The sequence below is a fragment of the Aplysia californica genome, unplaced genomic scaffold (genome assembly GCF_000002075.1).
Source record: "Aplysia californica isolate F4 #8 unplaced genomic scaffold, AplCal3.0 scaffold00029, whole genome shotgun sequence".
In the NCBI taxonomy this organism is placed as follows: domain Eukaryota; kingdom Metazoa; phylum Mollusca; class Gastropoda; order Aplysiida; family Aplysiidae; genus Aplysia; species Aplysia californica.
This window is the reverse complement of record NW_004797299.1, coordinates 798,665-819,881: the sequence shown is the minus strand read 5'-3', so window position 1 is coordinate 819,881 and position 21,217 is coordinate 798,665. Positions and strand designations below refer to the sequence as shown.

The 21,217-nt window shown below is 37.3% G+C and overlaps 3 protein-coding genes across 5 annotated transcripts in view; 1 reads left to right on the top strand and 2 right to left on the bottom strand.

Moving 5' to 3' along the window:
- The window catches only part of LOC101863238, a 6,779-nt gene extending 5,854 nt beyond the window's left edge, over positions 1 to 925 (bottom strand). Inside the window, exon 1 of one of the 2 annotated variants that reach the window (XR_004859455.1) lies at positions 851 to 925. The gene's annotated coding sequence lies outside the window, so the exon portion shown is untranslated. The remainder of the gene's footprint in view (positions 1 to 850) is intronic. The other variant, XM_035973680.1, reaches the window with a different exon arrangement.
- On the top strand, positions 920 to 9,672 carry LOC101862996 (neudesin). Of its 2 annotated transcripts, none has more exons than XM_013090862.2 (5): positions 920 to 1,285; positions 4,049 to 4,112; positions 5,114 to 5,217; positions 6,103 to 6,181; positions 8,941 to 9,672. In XM_013090862.2, the coding sequence occupies exons 1-5, from the start codon at positions 1,112 to 1,114 to the stop codon at positions 9,051 to 9,053; spliced, it is 534 nt and encodes a 177-aa protein (XP_012946316.1). In that variant the 5' UTR covers positions 920 to 1,111; the 3' UTR covers positions 9,054 to 9,672. The 2 variants fall into 2 exon arrangements, with proteins under 2 accessions (XP_012946316.1, XP_005091431.1); XM_005091374.3 differs by having other exon boundaries at positions 922 to 1,285; positions 6,103 to 6,234.
- A 6,593-nt stretch (positions 9,673 to 16,265) lies between these two features.
- LOC101862773 (protein O-mannosyl-transferase 2) overlaps positions 16,266 to 21,217 on the bottom strand; it is a 28,428-nt gene continuing 23,476 nt past the window's right edge. The window contains exons 17-20 of the mRNA XM_005091373.3: positions 20,877 to 21,033; positions 19,299 to 19,439; positions 18,115 to 18,226; positions 16,266 to 16,917 (exon numbers count right to left, since the gene is read on the bottom strand). Coding sequence (XP_005091430.1) covers positions 16,812 to 16,917; positions 18,115 to 18,226; positions 19,299 to 19,439; positions 20,877 to 21,033 — 516 coding nt within the window. The 3' untranslated portion in view covers positions 16,266 to 16,811. The remainder of the gene's footprint in view (positions 16,918 to 18,114; positions 18,227 to 19,298; positions 19,440 to 20,876; positions 21,034 to 21,217) is intronic.

Below are 21,217 nucleotides of genomic sequence, written 5' to 3'. Positions count from 1 at the left end.
TCAGTTGCTATTAGTTGTTATTTGTTGCTCTCGTGAATTATGTTATTTGTTGTTATCTCGACCAAAATAAACACCGAAATCGAAAGTAACAATTTATTGAAAAAAAAACTAAATTATATAGGACGTCATTGTGTTGATATTCGTTGTTATTTTGTTGTTGTTTGTCGTCATTTGCTGTTTATATATCAGTTGTTGTTTGTTTTTATCAGTTGTTATCAGTTTGTTGTTATTGTTATCTCGACAAAGATACAGGCAAAAAAGAAACGATAATTACATATATTATTTCAAGGTGCCACGAAGGTGGAATCACAGGTGCTGTAAATTTTTGGGCAGTTATAGGTATCGTCCTGTTATAAAGCCTCATATGTAGGCCTACGTGTACATTTGTTTTGCTTTTGATGAAAACGTCGTATACCCATTTATTTTCAATAGAAATTGAGATACATGTACATATTGTATTTTGCAATTGAAGGAGGTAGGCGGGTCGCTTTGGTGTCAGAGATAAATTAGCTAGAAAATAATGCAGCCGCCAAAGTTTGGCGACTTCCAAAGAGCCCGTGTCCTAGGAAACACAATTAACGTTTTTCAGTGTAATATAATAATCTACAGATAGATATTTAATATTTTAGAACTGACATAAAAGGTAGAGCGCTAAAAAAAAATGCGATACAAGTGACACGCATACCCCACCAAGCATATGAGTTATCTCCTTTTTAAACTTAGTTGTGTAAATCTAGGCTATACACCCAAGAAACAAATTTAATGTAGGTAGGTTATGATGACGAGGTCGTTTTCTTGCTCTATTCCAAGGACCTTTGTATAACCCAAGACGTATAACTTTGTCTTTTACCCTAATTCTGTGCTTTTACCAAAGACCGTGCTTTTACTTCCTCCTTGCTCTATTCATTTGTGCAAGGGAAACTACTCCCATTGACAACGGGGACCAAAAAAATTACAGCAGCTGAAGCTGAAGTTGACAGGATCATCAATCATCTTAGACTCTTGCAACTCTACGGATGATACAGTCAAACGGTTTTCTCAAAATTTAAGCTTTGACGTAGAAATAATCAGCAGTCTTCTTTTGTTTCTCTGATTTCATACCTTTTTAGCTATGAGTGCTCAACATTTCTTCAGTCTTTTTGTAGTGTGCATACTGATGAGTTTCAGTCAGTTTGTTCATCATGCTGACGCTGGTTATACTTTGAAGGAAGTTGAAGTGGTTTCGAACAATGGAGAACCTGTGAGGGTTTTTACTGCTGAGGAATTGAAAGAATATGACGGCTCAGTAAGTTTCTCGGTGTAGATCTAGATTTTTTTAGATGATGGCCTTCTGCATTTTGATATTGTTTTTTTTATAGGCCTGAGAACCTGATTTTTTTAGTTGTCTAGGATAGGCCTACATTCTGAACTTTATTAGCGGTTCTTGAACTGTAAACTAGATTAGATCTAGATCTAGATCTATCTACAAGTTGGATATTATGTAATGAATTGAACCTACTTTTATTATCTATTTGGAACATTAATGAGCCACAAGAGCTGACACTCAATTCTCCCCAGCCAGAAATCTGTTTCTTCCAAGTGTACAGTTGAACCTGTGTCGTAAAACGGCCACTGCATTGTCAAGGAGAAAGTGGCCTTTTAACACAGGTGGCCGTCTTAAGCAGGACTGATCAAAATGAACAAAGCAAACCATTCTCCTCGCAGGTCCAAACCGGGGCTGAGCTCAAGCTTTGGTCTGCAATTCATTTTAAGCGTTTTTGTTTTCTTTTGAACAATAAGGGAAAGGGGGGGGGGTTAAAAACTCTTTTGTTGCTGATTTTGTGCAAAGGTAAAATAAATGAAAATACAGAAGTCTCCGCCTAAGATCCCACGGCTTACGATCCTGGTTCGCTTAAGATCCCGCTGTTTTAAGAAAACAAATTTTTACTATTCTCAAAAGTCACCCCTAAGATCCTACTTTGACTCACTCTGAAGGTCTACATTCGGCTAAGATCCCGCATTTCAGATCATAATTTCCGGAACAAAAACCCGGACGGGACAGCCGATCAATCAAGAGTGAAAAGGTGAGATCAATAAACTGTCCGTCGCGTCAAAGATCAGCCACTATCGTGAATGTGATCACATACACACGCTGTAAAACTCGATGAAGCGATACAATGTTTGCCCCAGACCAGATCACACCAGGGTGTGAACTGACCTACACGTTTGTTTTCCCCACCCATCGCACTCACACAGGAGCTCTCCCCCTAAACTTACATCACTCGCTGGATAGGCAGGGCTTACACGTTCGCTCCAGGCGGGATCAGGTTGAACTGTGAACTCTTCCCTGACCATTGTAGTTGTCTCTTCTCCCGAATTTGCGAGACAGACTGAATTTTAATTGGTGTGTTCACAACGTAATGGTGCGTAATGACAAAGGCGGTTTGGGGGGGGGGAAACTAGATCAGAGATGGAAAGCTATAAATTTTCGACAGGCAAGGGGGAGGGGCAACTGGATTCGCGTAGATCTTGAGACTCATGACAAGATAAAAAGTGAAAATGGCACGCCTCATCCCACTATGCACTGTGATAGTTCACCAAGGTTAACCACTCTTTGCTCGCCTTACGTCATTTATAAACCCACCAAGCGGTCATGTCAGTTCATTTTAAAGTGGAGGGAGACCATTTTACCGATTGTGAGCCTTGGCATGGGTCACCCTAGATTCTTCCCTGGGTTCGTCGGTTAAGATCCCGGTTCCCCTAAGATCCCGCATTTCCTTGCTCCCGAGCACCAAGATCTTAGGCGGAGACTACTGCATTATAATGTAAAACAATGGAGACAGAGTGCCATGGTAATGGCAATTTAACAAACACACAGGTCGTCACCACTCGGAGAACGCGGGACACTTAAATTGTAGCAAGTTTACTTCAACACCCATTGTTACTTTGTTACAGATAAGGTAGATATCTAAACAAAGCAGTGACCAGTCACCTCACATAACGATTTATGTATGAATTTTAGGCGGGGGTTATTGTAGGTTTTATGATGGATCACACACTTCCTTCACTGGCAGTTGGAAATTTATTGTTGTCCGTCAAACCTGGTTGTTGGTCAACTTGGGTAAACTTAAAACATTCAGCATCAGGGGACGATTTATAACAAAGCCTCCGGCAGGTGGAGACCACACCTGGCCGTCTTAGGCAGGTTGGCTGTAGGTTATAAAACAAGGTGGCCACGGCCGCGTTGGACAGGTGACTGTTTTACGCAGTTAAATTATAATACAAGAGGGGGGGGGGATGAAAAGTAGCTGTTTGTACAGGTGGCTGTATTAGGTGGCCGTCATGGCAGGTTCGACTGTATTAGTTTTATCATGTTAAAAGTGTAGTGCAGTTGACTGACTGTAGACTCTGCGTCAAGTGTTGAACTCGCATTTAGGGTAAGTTGATCTTCAGTTAGAAATTGATCTTTTTCTCAGGTCTAAACCCCTCTTTAAAAAAAAAAAATTCCCAACGTTGAATGAGTGAGTTGATCTATTTCCCTCCCCCCCCCCCTCCCCAACCACATGAACTCATCCTTAGTCGACTGTATTTCCCCAAAATGATAATTAATGAAAGGATTCTTCACACACCAACATTTGTTTCTTTGGAGCATTATTGATTGAAATTAAAAATTGTGTTGTCATCTTGTACTTTTCCCAATGGCCAACCCCTTTTTATTTGTCCTCTCACCCACTTTTCATGTGTGTATTATAGTTTTTTTATATAATGATCATAATAATGGCATGATCTCAGAAAACAAAGCGAAAAAGAGATTTTCTAACTTGCACAAAAAACCTCTTTTGTAAGCTTTTTTTAATCCGACCCTGAATGAAATAAAATGTGTCAAACATTCTAATGAAACTATGATTTTCTTCTTGGTTCAGTTTGCTTTACATCAGATTTTGTATGTTGATTGATTGATCTGAGAATGTAAGTTTTCACCTCGTTTTTTTACTTTTTTTCAAATTTTAACAAAAGAAGTTTTTGTGATTTTTGTTTTATAGATCTGAATCTATTTTTCCCCCCACAGAACAGTGACAAGCCACTCTATATGGGTATAAAAGGAGTCGTATTTGATGTGTCAAAAGGAGAAAGTAAGTAGTTTTCTTTTTTTCCCCCATATATATACATCCTTTTTTGTGCAACCAGTCTTGGATGTTTTCTCCCCCTATAAGTTTAAAGGAAAATAATAATCTATTAAAAAAAGAAATTCTGAAATCCAACCACACAGTTGTATGAAAATTGAGTTGGTTTTGTAGAGAAACTTCTTTTTTTCTGTATCCCTGGCAAGCCACTCAGTTGCCTGCGGTCTGACCTGCTGAGCTGCCGGTCAGCTGTGGTCAGAAGCTTGGTGAAGTTTTTTGCATTCCGCTACACATGTAAAACAGTTTTATAAACAGTTCGTGATATATATATATTGTGGATTCATTTCTCTGCATTATGCAAAAAGAATGATCAGAATTTAAAAAATTAAATACTTTTGATTTCATTATAATCAGTTTAGTGATGTGTATATCACTTTCTGTTTTTTTGTACTGAAAGAGGGCCCTAGCCTAGTTTGAAGTTTGGATACATGATGCTTGTCTGTCAGACTGGCTGTTGTGCGAGCTAAGCGAAAAGGAAGAAGGAAGACGGTACATCAGTGGTTCTGCTTCAGTCATCACACTATATATAATGCAAAAAAAATCTAACCCTGACGTATTGTGTGGGCGACTTCTGGTTGGCTATTGTTATTAGTTCAATCCAGCTGTAAGTAGCCAGACCAGTTGCTGCCATTTTACAAATCAGACAGAAGTGGGCAAGAATCACATTATTAGTGTACACTGGCTGTAAAAACTTAAACATACTGAGGGAGATCAGACAAGAACGGGAATGGCACATAAAGTAACATTTTTGTATAATACTCATTATTTTCTTTAATTCGTATAATAATAATAATATTCCTTGTTAAAGGAAACTTTTTAAAAAAGCAATTCATTAAAATTTTATGACAGACAATCATGATTGAAATAATTTGTTCTGCAATGTGGCATTATTTAGATTACAGTCATCACCCTCCTGGTTTAACTGATTTGAAATGTTTTTATTTTTTTAGGGTTCTATGGCAAAGATGCTCCGTACAATGTTCTTGTTGGGATAGACTCGACTCGAGCTGTGGCCAAAATGTCTCTTGAAAAGGAAGATCTGAATCATGATATTGTGAGTATTTCTGTAGATAAGCTGATCTTGATCGCTACCTCTTGTTATTATGAATGGGACCTTGTGTGCTATGCTGTCACTGCCTATAAGCCTATTTCTTATATTCTGTGTGTACAAAAATATTTCTTTAAAAAATGACTACTTTTTAAGACAGAAAAAGTTAATTAAAAAGCTATTTATTAACTGATTTTAAAAATTCAAAAAGTATTGTAATCTGCACATCTGTGTCTATCACATAAACCAATCAGCACAGAAAAGAATAATGATTCTAAAAAAAAAATCATCTGGCTTTGCTAATTTCAGGAAAGAGAGATATTGTCTTCTTTGATAGTCATTAAAGTATAGTGATAAAAAATCCCCCCCTTTATAAAAACACTCTTCAAAATCATAGATTTCTGTTTTGTTCAAATTTGGACCTGTCTAAATAGATTTTCTATCAAATAGTTAATGATATTTATATCTTTTTATTGTTATTTCTATTGGAAAAAAACCAACTTAATCTTATTGTTAGAAATTCTTCTGTTTGTGTTGTATTTCAAGGATGGAGGAAAAGAGGCATTTCTGTAGTGCTCCCTTTTTGAGAGTGCTCATGAATATGCATGGTATTTCTGACAGATTACTCATTCATGTTTCTACGAACAGAATGCTCATAATATAACAATATGAGATTTCGGACAGTTACTGGCTGTCATTCAAGGTCTTTTTTTATCCGTATACAAACAGAAGAGTACTTTTTGTGACTTGGCCAACATCTTCCTAATTAATTATATCAATTTGGAGTTCTTACTGCTTTTTTTTTCTTGACTAAAGAATGTGTAGGCATTGTGTTATTAAAGTGTCTGCATTAAGTTTGAACTAAAACTCTATGTCCCCCTCTATTTTCAGTCTGGTCTTTCTGAAAGCACTTTGAAGTCTCTTGATGATGTATTTGAGGGCACCTACGTCGCCAAGTATCCAATCGCAGGTTATATGGACTACCTCCTTGAACAGTCTCCAGAAAAATTTGAGAAATTAAAGGTCCAAAAATCGGAGCTGTAATCTAATGTTAAAGTGGAGCATTAAATTACATTTTTATAATTGTTCAAAATACCGAAAGATATTTGAGTGAAGCAGGTAAGTTTGAAAAATTGAGATTATGATGAAGGAATTAAGTAGCGTGCTTTTGAGGAAATAAGAAAAGGCACATTATACAAATTGAAATCAATGTCCAAATTCCAAGACATTAATATAATATTTTGCAGATTTATTTTTACTTCATGTAAAAGAGAAAAGAGGATAAAGAAAGATAATTTTCTGTGTTTGTGGTAAAGAAGTTTTTATTTCATGTGTTCATTTTCAAGGTGTTCTACTTTACTCAATTCTTGTGTGATGGGTTTTTGTGTTGATGTGATGTGACAGTTTGTGTCACGGATTTGGACATATCTGCATGTGGTGATGGGCACAAGCTGAAGTTACTGTACGCTCAATTGATGTCTGTGAATTTTATATAGGTTTTATATTTGATTGCCCTTTGGCTTCTTTTTTTAGTGACTGACATTCAGTTTATTCAATCAAATCAGAGATAAAATGTTACATGATGCATGATGTGGTTGCAGTGTGTATACAGATAAACTTGCTGGTTTCTCTTGTGCCTGTTTGAATACAATTTGTAGGTTACCACTTAAGAACCTGATTTTTTTCTCTATGTCTGAAAAGTCTGTTAACAGAAGATACAGGGAATTTATTAATATGGGTAGACATAATAGACTAGAAGGAAAGAATGTTGGCTTATTATTCATTGAAAGATATGTGTTTGGACACGATTGTAGTAAAATAGGCATTGGGTTGTGAATTGTGATAATTTTGAAAATGTCAGTGAGAAGAGGAGTTAATTGCACTGTGCCATGAATAGCTGCGTGTGATATTGTTGAGTGTTGTAGTTGTTTCACAATCACAGCTGGTCCAATCATTAATCAAAGGCAATAAAAAATATTTAATATTCCAGTTGCAACATGTGTTGCAGTAAATCCTGTCGTCAGATACTTTTTATACGACCACGTAAAGCAACTTGGAAATAGGAGCACTTTATTACACACTTCTATTTACCAAACATGATACAGGAGTCTCCATTTGGTTAAGCTTTCTACGCATTATTACAAGTACTTGTACAATTAAACGAGTAACAACTTTTGCATCTTTTTTTTTCTTCTAGTTTTGAAGACTTTAAAGGTTTTCCGGTGATATCGTTACTGTATGCATTCCCATATTGTTACTGTAGGCTTATTGCTATTTCCAAAAAGAAAAGCTGCTACTTGTCACTAGAATACTTGTACGTCTCACGCAGGGCGTAATCATATTTTTTTATTTCTGTAGTGTAGTCACTCTTCACCGAGATACGTGGTTTCTTCACGTTATGTCGTTGTTGCAGAAAAATTAGCAACTCCAAAAATTTTGTTTCCACCCTGTGTAAGTGATTTCTTGTGCTTTTCCTGACTCTTCATGTGGTTTCTTACCCACAAGGTGCTATTGCTCATAATCAAAAAGATGTTGCTAGTATTAGTATCCGGTCACTGTCTTCTGTCTGAATGAAATTATTTCTTCGTAGTAGTAAGTTGAAGTAGGTGCTATTCCCTCACTGAAACAACAAGTGTTTTTTCTGTATTAGTTTACATTTTTATATCGTTTGCTGTTAACACATGTGCCAATTAGGCTTATGTTTGCCAAAAAAATGCAGGTTACATTTAGCACAGGGAAATAGTTGATGTACTGTGCTCAGGACAAGTGTTGAGGCATCTTGTATCTTAGGAGGTGTTGCATATATAATAAATATATTCTTTTTTATAGTGCTTTCGTAGATAGTCTGTGCTCAATTCTCCAAGATATGACATGAACTGTCCCTTTTTTAAAAAAGCTATTGTCTTTTTATCCAAAGTGCCTTATAATAAATCTGTTGACGGTTGCATATAATGATAAAAAACTTTAACTTTAATATTTCACATATATGCCAAGAAAAAAAAAGATTGACTTAAGCTTTGCTCTGTATTAGCACGCCATGTTTTGATCTCATTTATCTTTTTCCACTTTGCTAGAACCACCAATGGTGCCTCTTTACAGTTCTACAGTATTCTGTTCTTTTTGTATAAGTAGATTGTTGTGAGTTTTGAGTGTCAAGATGTTTTTAACAATATTGTTTTTTTCTTTTCTTCTCGGAGGATAAAAATAGGAAAAAAGGTATGACACTCAGCCTAGTGGATACCACTATGAAACAGTTAAATTCAAATCAGGCTTCTTACATTGAGCAGGGTTTTTCAGTTGTTTTGTTATTCCAAGAGTTTGTCAAACAAATAGGCGAGCGAGTCTCTGGCTGTGAAACTGAAAAGAGGGGGATACACTTTACTATGTTGAAATATTTTGACTGGTCTCCACATTCAGGGCTCCACTGACACACTTCTTTCATTTTCAATTCTGGACCAACAAATTACACATTTTTTGCTTTTCAGTAGAGAAGAGCAAGGGTAATTGATGAGTAAGAGCCCATTTGAAGTGAAGATATGATATCATGCAACTGCTTGAATGAAGGTTGCAGCCCTTGCAGACCCACCGTTTTTTGGATGCTATTTATAATTATTGTACTTTCATTACACATGTAACTGTAGAAGCTGAGTACAACAGCTTGTGGTCTTTATGGACTTTGAACTGAACTTGATGTGTTGTATACGTAACTGCAAATATTTTTTTTTAAAGGTTTGGGATACTCGGGGGACAGTCTGATCTGCTCCCAACCCCCTCATACTACTTCCTACCAGTCGTCAGTTCAGATACCTAAAGGCTCAACAGCTGACACTGACATACAGTAGGATCCTGGTTTATTGCTAAATTAAAGAGACACAGCTATAGAACTAATGTTTGTTTTTGTTCTTGAATTTAGATGTTAGATGTACAGGTTTCCTTCCTCCTAGCAGGGGTCACCAGTCTAGGGAGGTCAATTCGTCTGGCCCACTTTAGTGCCACAATGTAGGGAAAAACAAAAAAACCCGAAAAATGTGTTTGTAGTGTGCTAAGGACTTGGTCACCAGATTGATAATTTTTTTGTAATTTCGTTGGACTCTACAGTGCAAGTAAATCACATTTTTAATGAATTTGTATTAGTAATTAGTGCAAATTAATCATTATTTTATAACCTCTAAGTTTGTAGTCTTTACATTTACTGTGCTGTTTGCTTATTTTGTATTTGGAGTATTGATAAATCAATAGGTTGGTTTATACCTCTTATATATTCAATGTATTGCTTAGAAGAACAAAAGTTATCATTATCAGTGAATATCAGGCTTGCGTTCAGTCTTCTCTGTTATCTGACCCACTTTGAAAAAAGTTTGGTGATCTCTGCCTTATAGGATTGTTGAACATTTTTATTACTGTGACCTCCTGATGACTGATTATTATTGTTGACTAATAAAGATATTTTATTTAAGCAGATATTATTTTTGTCTGTTTCTTGATGTTTCCTATAATTTCGATAACCCCTTAACTGATGCAACTTTTAAGAAGAGCAGTAGTGGTTAAAAAAAAAATAATTCAGTGTCTAAAGTTTACATATATAAGTTGTGCTGAGAAGATACAAATTTACATAATTATGGACAAGGTTACAAGTCTTTTCAACAGATGCTTGTGAATGAGGAGAAAGGTGTTTATTCCTTGAAAGAAAATAAGAACTAGGTCTCATATGTGTGTGGCTCTGAGAAAACCCTTTACGTTGTGCAAATTTTCAAAATTGACCTCTTTGCAGATTTTGAAAGACACATCTTTCCAGAGCATCTTTCACTTTATTTGAGTGCAATTGGAGCATTCTGTGGAAAGATACATGGCGTTGTAAAGTGCACAGGGGTCCGAAGGTGAAGTTTTGAGAAAACAGGTTTTAAAGTTTTGAGCAAACTCCTTGAAACATATGATGTATAAATGGTTAATCTTTCTACATTTCATACAATCTCATTTTTGATAAAAATGAAGTTCATGGCTTATTTTAGGCGATATCTTAAAATTAAAATAAAATTTCACACCATCTGATGGGTTTTCTCAGAGCCGCACCCATAATGTCACATTATTATTATGGCCTCCAATGGGACTTCCTGATCTGATTTCAAATTCCCTGTTCTCAAGTTGGAGTTATAACACTTTACACCTCGAATGAAAAAAAGTGGAATACATGCAAGTGTTTCTCCTCAGAACTCTGCTGATGTATAAGTCACGCTACATATTGCATGTGTTGACTTTGGGGTAACCCTTTTTTTTCTTTTTACTCTACTAATCACTGATTTGTGTTCTCCAGACGCTATACAATACACTTGAAGAAAGCAATGTAATTGTTGAAGTTTTAGGGCCCCGGTCATCAGAATCTAGATTCTCTGGGTGCTCTGGTGTGGTTTGCTCCTTCTTTCCAATCAAAATCTATCGTCTTGATCTCTCCTCCTTTTTTGTGCAAGCGCCGTAAAACTTAGATATATACCAAAACAAACAACAAAAACTCGTACAAAAACACTTTAAAATAGATCTAATGCTTAAATTTAAGAAATTACAACAAAACTCCGTATCTGCTTTGTGCATGTTTTTTTAAATTTCAAAATATATTGTTCATAAATAAGTAATAATGGCATGCACAATAATATAGTCATGTAAAAGGAGTCTTGCGTTCATGACAACAATGACAGCAGGGCACACTGGAGGCAAATTCACTTTGGATTAAAAAATATCACGGACAGAAAGCGGTGAAACAAAATACTCAAAACAGAGTGTAGAAATACAAAAAAGAAAGATGAAAATAAACAAGAGCAAAAGGCCAAATGTCAGAACAACAGCACTTTGGACATGAAAGCAGCAAATAAAGAAGGTAGGCGTACATTTCTCAAGAGAAAAGTTGCAGATAAAAATGTCGAAACAGTATCGGTTGTTTTACAAGCTGAGCAGTTAAGTTGAGGGGAAAATACAGCAGTTCATGTCAACAGCTTCATTTGAAAGTGTAAGTAAAGACAACACAATGGAATGTGCGTTTTGGCTGTACTAGTATTACCCGAATACCCTGTACAGTGAGTTAACAAACGAAACAAAAACAAATAACTTTTCTATGTGAAACAATGAGCCTCCAGCTACTGGGCTGATGACTAGTACATGATAATATATTTTTAAAAACTTTTTCTTTTTCAACCTACAATTTTTCAAAGGGACAATCGAGAATCTGCCTATAAGGGGTGTCTTCACCTTTTAGAAACGGAGTAATAGGTCTGCACTGTCCGTGGGCATAAAACTGCTGCGGTGCATTTGCAGTGTAGTTGGAAGAGGAGATCTGTTAACCTCTCCATGGTGCACAATAATAAAGGAAGACAAATCCTGGGAATGCCAAGTTTTGGTTGAAAATATACAAATGCTTTAGATAATTTCATGTAATTTTGAGAAAATATCGTTTAGCGTGCGGGGGTTTGTTATAATGACACGAATCAGCATTTAGGGCTCATCGGATCCTGATGGCAAAATAAGATTAAATCTGAGTGGCGTGTGTGTGCATGACGTTGGAGGAGAAGATGATGAGACCTCTGGTATGTATAATTTATTGAACTGCCCACCTAGGGTGATCATACTCAGTAGCAGGACAAAAAAAGGGTAGGCTTCAGTGTTTGGTGGATAAGAAATTCCCCTGTAAAAATGACAGAGTCAGTTTGTAAGTTTTACCATCCTGGCTGAGTGAGGGTGAAAACCCACCATGGTTTTGAATAATGATGAATATTCTGGATCAGACAGAACGGTTTAAAGTTCAAATAAATTACAGAGCAAAGTAAAGAGCATTTCATACAGACCCATTACATTTGCATTTTTTAAACATTAAAGCTATTCTTAACAATCAGTCAGTGACAGCTTCTGAACAGGACAAATACAACCAGACAAATAGCAGCACTGTGAAAGATACAACACATAATTATCCTTTCCCAGATATACTGATGTTTCAATAAAATTCATATAATACGGGATATATGTGTAATTGACTCTGGAAAATAAATCCACTGCATGGCATAAATACTGTTAGCTTGTGCCTATATTGTAAATGTGGTAGTAAAGATTTTTCCCATCTTCCTCAATACAAAAGGACATCAAACAATATGTAAAGCAAATAAAAAGTCAAAGCACAATCAAGTACATCTGCAATTTAAGTAAATGCACAGCATGTATACAATAGTGGACTACTTTACCGAGGATGGGTTGTGAATACAACACAAGGCAGAGTAGGTTTAGTTTTAGTAAGTGTTTAACGGCACTTGCAAGTCAATAAGGTCAATAAGTGCTGAAGATTTGAGGTGTTACAAGAGAGCAACAAACACAAAAAAAGAAGGAGAGTACATAAAGACAATAGATGTTTGACAGGAAAGAAGAAGCAAACCACACCAGAGCGCACCTGCCAACCACCCACAAGGCCGAGTAAAGTAACACCATTTAGGACTAGTATAAAACAAAATGTTGCAAGACACAGGAAAAACAGTAGCTTCAGATTCAGCAAGTGTCATAACAGACAGGCACACAACTCACAACACCTGCCACGGATCAGAAACTAGAAACAGAGTGGCTCATAGAATAATTACCTTACGAGCTTTTGTGATGATAATAATAATAATATTTGTATAGCGCATATCCCCACTTGAAAGCAAGCTCTATGCGCTTTATACTAAATTATGAGAGATATGCTTTTTCCATTAATCAAATCTTGTAAGGAAGTTAGGTAGGTCAGTGTCCACATCCAGAAACCAAATACAAAATGACTTTAAAAGATGCACAATAATTTTGGTCCCTCTAGTCATTGTACCAGCAGTCATTGGCACGTGGAAAGAGCAAAACTGAATGTATGCTCCACACTTCTTTGGTGAAAGAAAAAAAGTTTCAAAGCTAAAAAAAATTCCATCATTGTATTATGATTATCCATTGATCAAAATAATCCAGTCAGCTATTTTGTCATTTGAAATTGACTTCTCTCAGAGTGGCAGTCAAACGAACATTCACATTCACAGTGGGATGATCAAGTCGCACTGAGTCAAACTGTCCAGTCTTCTCAACAATTCTCTGTTGGGCTTTGCAAAATTTGGGGTTGCAGGGCTATTCCCCACTGAACTTCGGGGATTAAAGTATTTTTCATTTCATTTTTTCCTTTAGTTGCTCAGAAACATCCATCCTATTAAACCCTTGACTCATTAACAATGGCACTGCTAGACCTGCTAATAATTTAATAATTATCTTACCAAAAAGTTAAGAAAGTCTTGGTCCAGGCAGTGAAAGTGAAAGTGTTAAGCAACACCTCACCTATTCCTTATACTGAACGAATAAATACAACTGTAATGTTTCATTAGACATAAGCTGATGATATAGAAAAAAAATAAATACTAGTTACATTGTGAAACCAAACTATGAGGTCCCCCTATACAGTATTGCAAGAAGTCTGTAACTGTAAATGCACATGAAAATAATTTATTTGTGACTATATACAAATGGACTAACGTTCTGTCAAAAATTAAGTGTTCAGTAAGACTACTGATATCTATGCACAGTAGGAATAATATGTGAGGCATCGTGGTGAAATCAGGCGCTCGTCAAAATAAGGAAAAAGAAGAAACTGTCACATTTCCTCCAAGCTGGCTATTTTTTATCAAATTTTTGTTTTTTGGCTAACACCTTTTATGTCAATTTAAAAAGACATTTCTGTGTGGAAATCACTGAAAACATCGATTAAAGGAACAAAAAATGTAAATTTTCAGTTTCCAAGAACTCTCAAGATTTGGAAGTGACCGATCCTTGGCGGCCATATTCTCGCTAATTTTACCCCTGAAACCAGGTAACCCCACCTCCTTCCAGTGCAAATATCTCAACTTCTATTCAAGTTAGACGGGTGTTATTTTCACTTAATGCAAGACAAATGAACAAGCCTTAAGATGTTAGATCTACCAATAACCCCACATGCCCAAAAATAGACGAGCGCCTGATTTCAGCACTTCGCATTACATATATAGAACAATACACTCGCAATACAGGCCCCTGCCACACAAAATGGGTTTTGCATCATGATATGAGGTCATTTATTTAAACTAAATACATTAGCTTCTTTTCTCTCATGTAAATTGTAAATAATACTATCTTAATGTTGCAAGCAATCTAAGGAACCAAAAGACCCAAGTTTTACTGCAGTTGCAAAAATAAAAATCTGAACTCTTGTGATACTTCAGTGCATAGCCTTACATTAATTGCCACTTGCAGAGCAATCAACTTTGTGAAGATTCGTAAAGATTTCAGTCGTAAACTTTTTTACTGTCAACGAGACTTGTCTTTGCAGGACAAACTTCACCTTTCCATTGGTTGAAATATTTCTCTTCGATATCTGTACTAGTCATATTTGGAAAAAGGTAAAATAAAACCAAAAAAACCCAAAGGGGTGGGGGTGTGGGTTGTTACGATACGTAAAGCCCTACAATTTGCATTTGACAGATCTATACTATTATTGCCATGTTGGATGAAAAGAAAAAACCCCCAAAAAGAACAAATAATTTTATTATTCTATGGCACATAGCACAAGTGAATATGATGAGATATTCCTCCGAGATTCTTGATTCCATATTTATGCATTCTGTTTTTTAACTGGTTATCAACCTGAATAGCACTATTCAAACAATGCAATGACTGCATTACAGCTACAGTAACCATCTCTTTCAAATGCAGAAAGACAGGACAAAATATTAGGCTGTTTCTTTGCAGGTTGACAGCCCAGTGTGTATTAACGAAAGGTGGCGACTTTGATCATCTTGGTTACAATACATGACTTGCGAAGTTCAGAAGCCTGATTTGAAATCTTCAGTTGCTATGAACACGGCATGCTGGTTTTGGAACCCACAGACACCAGCGAGATATTGCAATTGCAAGGAAAAGATTACGAAAATAGCACCTCTAAAAAGTTAAAAGTTTACAACACCAAAGCACCCACACAATCATACAAGAACATGTGACCTCATAAAACAGCCAAGAAATTCATTTTTTAAATAAAGCATTTTTCTTTCACTCACACAGTCTAGATTATGAAGACATTTCAGCAGTAAGTGGTAGCCTAACCTGGCAGAAAGAAACACAAGCCTGACGCTAGCAGCACATATCACAAGGCTGCGGCAGGGTCTCCGACAATAACTTCATCCTCATATCATTATCCATTTACTGCAACTCAGAACATCTCATTTGGATCACAATCTGCCACAACACAGCTCAGTGCCACAGGAAGGACAGATGCCTAAAGTTATCTGGTTAAAAAATGATAAGAGAAAACTTGTAGGATATACTGTTGTAAGCTCACAAAACATCTTTTTTTTCTTCTAACAGCAGTTTTGAGAAAAAGAGTTATTTTATGTCAGCATAACCATTAAAAAATAGTCATTCTGAAATTTGAATTTTAATTTATTAAAAAACTAGTCACAGTTTCACTCTAATTTTTTTCACACAAGTAGGGCAACTGTTCAGACTTTCGATTTAGCAAATAAAACATGTCGGCGCCAAAACGAAAAAAAACGTTTGTCAGCTTACTAGACTTGGTTTTGTTTCCAATTGCAACATAATAAATAAAGTTTTTTTTTCCTGTATTTATTACAACTCTGTCAGTACTCCTAAAAAGTTTCTATATGTGTTAAAATTTTCTCCATTTTTGAAAGGTCACCAAAACAAAAATAGTTTCAGGTTTCTTGGTCATTTTTGTTGCTTTGAAATGTAGTATTTCTGGTGGTTCTGTGGTGTAAATACGGTAGAACATGGCTCTAGTGGGACTTTTAGTTCCAGAAGAAAGATCCCGCTGTTGGCAAGTTCCCGCTATAGGAATTAAAAGGGGAATTATTGAAAAATCACACACTCCACGCTCTCCTCTTCTTTTTGGCCTAAGGCTATGGCACACATCTTTGGAGAGGATCATGTAACGTGTCTCTCCGCACCATCTCTCTCTGCCGCCTGCCCCACCTCACTCATCACTGGACAGGCCAATCACAATGCCGCACCGCTGACTGCCTATTTGGAGCCCACCTACAGCCCCCCGCCCCCAACCCCCTTCCATCAGCTAGAGTTCGCTCGATCTCTCCCGCTGTTTCCAAGTTCGGGCCTTCCCTTGTCCCGTTAAATCCGAGTACAGTTAATTGAGTTTACATAGAAAAAGGGGATTCTGGTAAAGATCCGCTGTTGGGATGGTCCTGCTGCAGCGGGTGCCACTATAGTCATGTTCTACTGTACGGTGTATAAAGTGTTCTTGGTTAGATTCTTGCAGACTTAAAAGCCCCCCCCCACCAAAAAACACCTTTATAAAATGCCCAGACTCCAGTGCATGTGTTTCTTAAAAATACCCCAGCCTCAAGTGAGTTAAGACTTTTAATCCAGATCAAGCAATACTTCCTGAAATTCCCAGCCTGTACTCAAAACAAATTCTTTAAATTACATTTGTACAGCACAACATCATTTATCACAAAAAAAAAAAAAAAAAAAAAGATACATTGGAGATTCCTGAACTACAGAATGTTCCAGAAAAGTGGCACCCGTCCCCATCATACGACTATAAACTGCTGACGCTGCTAAATATCCCAGCTCTCCAGCCACTTGACCCTGTGCATCATTGCTGCCTCGTCTGCTGCCATGGGGCCGGACATGCCGTAAGCCAGGGGGTAGAACAGGTAGAAGCTGAAACGTCGAAAGAACAGCTGATGTACATAATAGCTTTCTACACATTTTACTAAACATTACTTACAAGGGCTAAAAACATGCTTAAAAATCCTTACAGAAACCCAACGAGAGAAGTAGCTACTGCCTTGAACATATAAATAGGATCCGGGCATTGGGGTAAGTCAAGGGGTGCAACAGGTAGAAGCTGAAAGATTGATACAATAGCCAATGGACATACAGTTGAAATTGTCCAAAGTGGCCACTCACTGTCAAGGAGTAAAGCGGTTGTCCTAGTAGACAGGCGAACGTCTTGGACAGTTCATAAAATAGACAAAACGCAAACAGGAAAGTGGTCGTTTGTACAGGTGCCCGGTGGAAAGGTGGCCACTATGGCAGATTCCACAGAATATTACGCAGTACAACATTTTACTACTATGATCCCTACAGAAACATGTGGGCCCAAAGCACACTTGAAACCTTATCATCGTTATTCAATGCCAGATCTACGACAGACATCGGTGACCATGGTTCTCCATTCATTCCTTTGCTCGGATGCTCTCAAAAAAGCTACGTTTCCCTGATCTTTCCCTGGTACCCATTTGCTTAGGTTCCCCAAGTAGATTGTTCCGGGCCTACCCCTGCCACGTTTGCCTTCAATTTTGCCAGTGAGAGCTAGATGTTCAAGAACCTTATGTCTATTCAGGTGTCCCAAAAACTGCATTTGTCGTTTCCTGATTGTTTTAAACATTGAGCGCCTCACGTGGGCTTCATCAAGCACTACTTCATTCGATTTCTTTTCCTTCCATGTTACTCTTAGCAGTCTTCTAGGAAACCACATTTCTGTTGCTTCCATTTTATTCTATTTTATGAAACCTTATATTTCACACAAATCCAACATAGGATGTAAGTAGCGTCGTGAGTTAATCATGGGATGTCAAACACAATACATTAGTAAATGGCATGAACTTTATCTGCTAGCAAAGCATATTTAAATATCTTTATATGTGCAACTGAAAACGTTCACTAATCATCTCCAACAAAACAATTACAGGCACTATCTATCATGACATGGGTTTCACCTCTTGCTTGTGTACCATGGCTCTAATAGCCCAACCCTGAGCCTACTGTGCAAATGGGACTAACTTGTTTCTCCAATTCAAAATTAGATTGCACAAGAAACACTTTCTAGTATATTGTAACAGGCACAGGACTCACCTGAATATTATTGCACTTATGACAAAGAGTATGCACCAGTGGAAAACCTTCATGGCGATTCCCTCTGGCACACAGACACAGAGGAGGGTGATGATGAAATCAAGCATCACACCTGAAATGGCAAAATGAGCCGAGTTGTGCTTGACAGCCTTTTCACATGCGACATAGTTAGAATTTTTGTCTAGCTTGAGGAAAGAGAAGCACATTGAGACAATTACTATAATTTTGCACTTGGGAAAAAATAGCAAAATGGACAAATTGACAAGAAACAGAGGAATTGTAAGTGACATCTTTCAAAGATCTGTGTTTTAATGTTCATTCATAATATCAGTATTCAAAGTAATTATTAAGTTAATTGGAAGCCTAAAATAATACATTAAAACAACATAGCCTTTCTCTGCAGAAAACAGAACAAAAGCAACATTGAACCACGCCCCCAAAAAACAAAAACAAAACCAAAATAAAAACCAAGAAGGAACAAAACATCAAAAAGCTCATCAACGACCTACAAAATGAGCAATGTATTGCACATAAAGGGCCCACTGCAAAAACCATGAAGTCACATTTTTTACGTTTTGCGAAATTGTACCTTCAAACTTTGCAGACTAACACTTCTGTGACTTATATCTCTGTAAAACCATAACGATAGACGAACTAAGTCCTTCAAATCAGGGAAACAGCTAGACAGGATATAAAAGACGTAAGATCTACCCGAGTTATCCTCCAACCTTCTACAAAGGATGAGCAAGACATCCTGCTATAAACTAGAGTCACTAAAACGGTACGTTTGTTTGCTAGAGTAAAGACAATCACATAGGCACATTGACAGTCATTGAGAGTGGGGAAACAGTCAGACAGACTGAAACAAAATAGGAAAAGAAAAGAAGTATGCAGTGGCACTATCCACCTGATAAAAACACAGTTGACCATGTGGTGAGCATAGAGAAGAATGAAGCAAAGTCGTTATTAGTCTTTTTGCTGAAATGTGTTCAGCCACAGTAGCTCCAATTTACTTCAAATACTTTCAGAGATTACATCATTGGGACAATCATAAGTCTGAAACGGACATCAAGAATTCATCTATTGAACCTTTCACATGAATAAATGAATTTGAAATATATTTTGGAAACCTCAGACTATGCATTAGTTATGCATCCACTAAAACTCTTGACACACTCTCTTACCTCCAAACATGGCACTAAACAGGAAGGCGGGGAAGTAGTGGTGAAAGTACAGGACTCGGGCCATGCCCCAGAACGGGGCGTAGTGGAGGAACCAGGCCAGGAGCAGCCACCAGCATACCTTGAACGTGCGCTCGCAGTAAGCTGGGGACAACAGTTTATGGTACAGTCCAACCTGGCGCTCATATGACCTTATGCAGTTGCCAGCGCCGTATAACCTCTACTAAAACTAACAACAGTCCAACCTGTCTAAGAAAACCACCCAGTGTTGAGGAGAAAGCGATCATCTAAGACAGGTAGTCCTTGCAAACAGTGTCATTACAATATATAGAAAGAATGCAAAGGGGAAAAAGGAAATAGTCGTTTATACAGTACAGTTGATTGACTTGGACAAGTGATCTTTAGAACAGGTTCAACTGTAATTGAAATTATGATTATAAGTGTTTTATATGCCCATCGACACAGAAAATTTAGATTCCTTAGTGGGAAAGCTACCCCAACCTGCCTGTCAGTTCAAAGAATGCTGTGTGGTGTACAGCATCCCAGCAGACATATGGAGATACTTGATTCAAAAGGTTTCCCACTAGGGAATCAAAAGTCATGTCTTTGGTATGTATTGTATGCAGTAGCAAAGATCCTAACCATAATACCACAGATGCTGGCAACAGTCGGTTGACGGATGAGACATTAATTTTAGTAAAAAGAAGTACACATATATGACAGACGGAGTAAGTCATTCAGATCAGGAAAACAGCATGACAGGATATAAAAGACGCAAGACCTACCAGAGTTACCCTCCAACCTCCTACAATGGACATCCTGCTATAAACTAGAGTCACTAAAACGGTACGTTTGTTTGCTGGAGTAAAGACAATCACATAGGCACATTGACAGTCATTGAGAGTGGGGAAACAGTCAGACAGACAGAAACAAAAGAGGAAAAGAAAAGAAGTATGCAGAGGCACTATCTAACCACCTGCATTTAAAGATAAAAACACAGTTGACCATGTGGTGAGCATAGAGAAGAAAGAAGCAAAGGCATTGGTTTTTTTTTACATGAGTGTAGGCTTTAGGCACGTCAGCATGGTACAGGCCACATCTTGCAAAGAAAATGTTCAGATATTCGTAACACTGGGAAGAAAAAGTATATATGGAGTAGATAGCACCTAAGAGCAGAGAAAAATACCTGAGCGGATTCCTTTTAAATAATCTTGAAGGGTGATACACCCCCAATAAACCAAACTGAGGTCGTTCATACAAACATGCTATCAAAAATGGGGAATAACATTTTTGAAATATAACTGTGGAAGTTTCACACCCTGTCGAGACTACTTAGAATATTCATTAAGAGGCTTGCTGTGTCGACCCTTCCTGTCAGGGCCAAACCCGACTGAAAAGGCTACACGGTCCAAGCAAAAAGACAACGATACTCAAATTATATTTTTTAAAAACATTGCATGCATGCAATGGAGAAGCCACTATCCGTTACACCACAGATGCCTATCCATATATACGAGAAAGACGACATTATTCACAATATCCGAGCAAAAGAACTGGTTGGACTGGAAATCATTTTCTTACTTTTTAAATCCTTCTGCATGGGAATTTTCCTCTTACAGCCAACGTTGAAAGCAGCCCAGATCAGTAAAAAGACAGCTTTCAGACCCAGAAGGAGCCAGAAAATAACAGGGTTGCCCAGCATGTAGATTCTATGGTTTTGACCGGAGAACACCTGACCCTGAAGAGAAATACAGAAACATTATCCATTTTACATATCCGCACAGCACAAAAGGTTGAAGCCTAGAATCTGTATTGAAGGCAAGATTCATTATTCCTAGAGCAAAAATTAACGAACATAATTCTGGATCAGAAAAAAAAAAGTTAAATGTGTCATGAAACGGTGGCACTTGTCAATTTTTGGG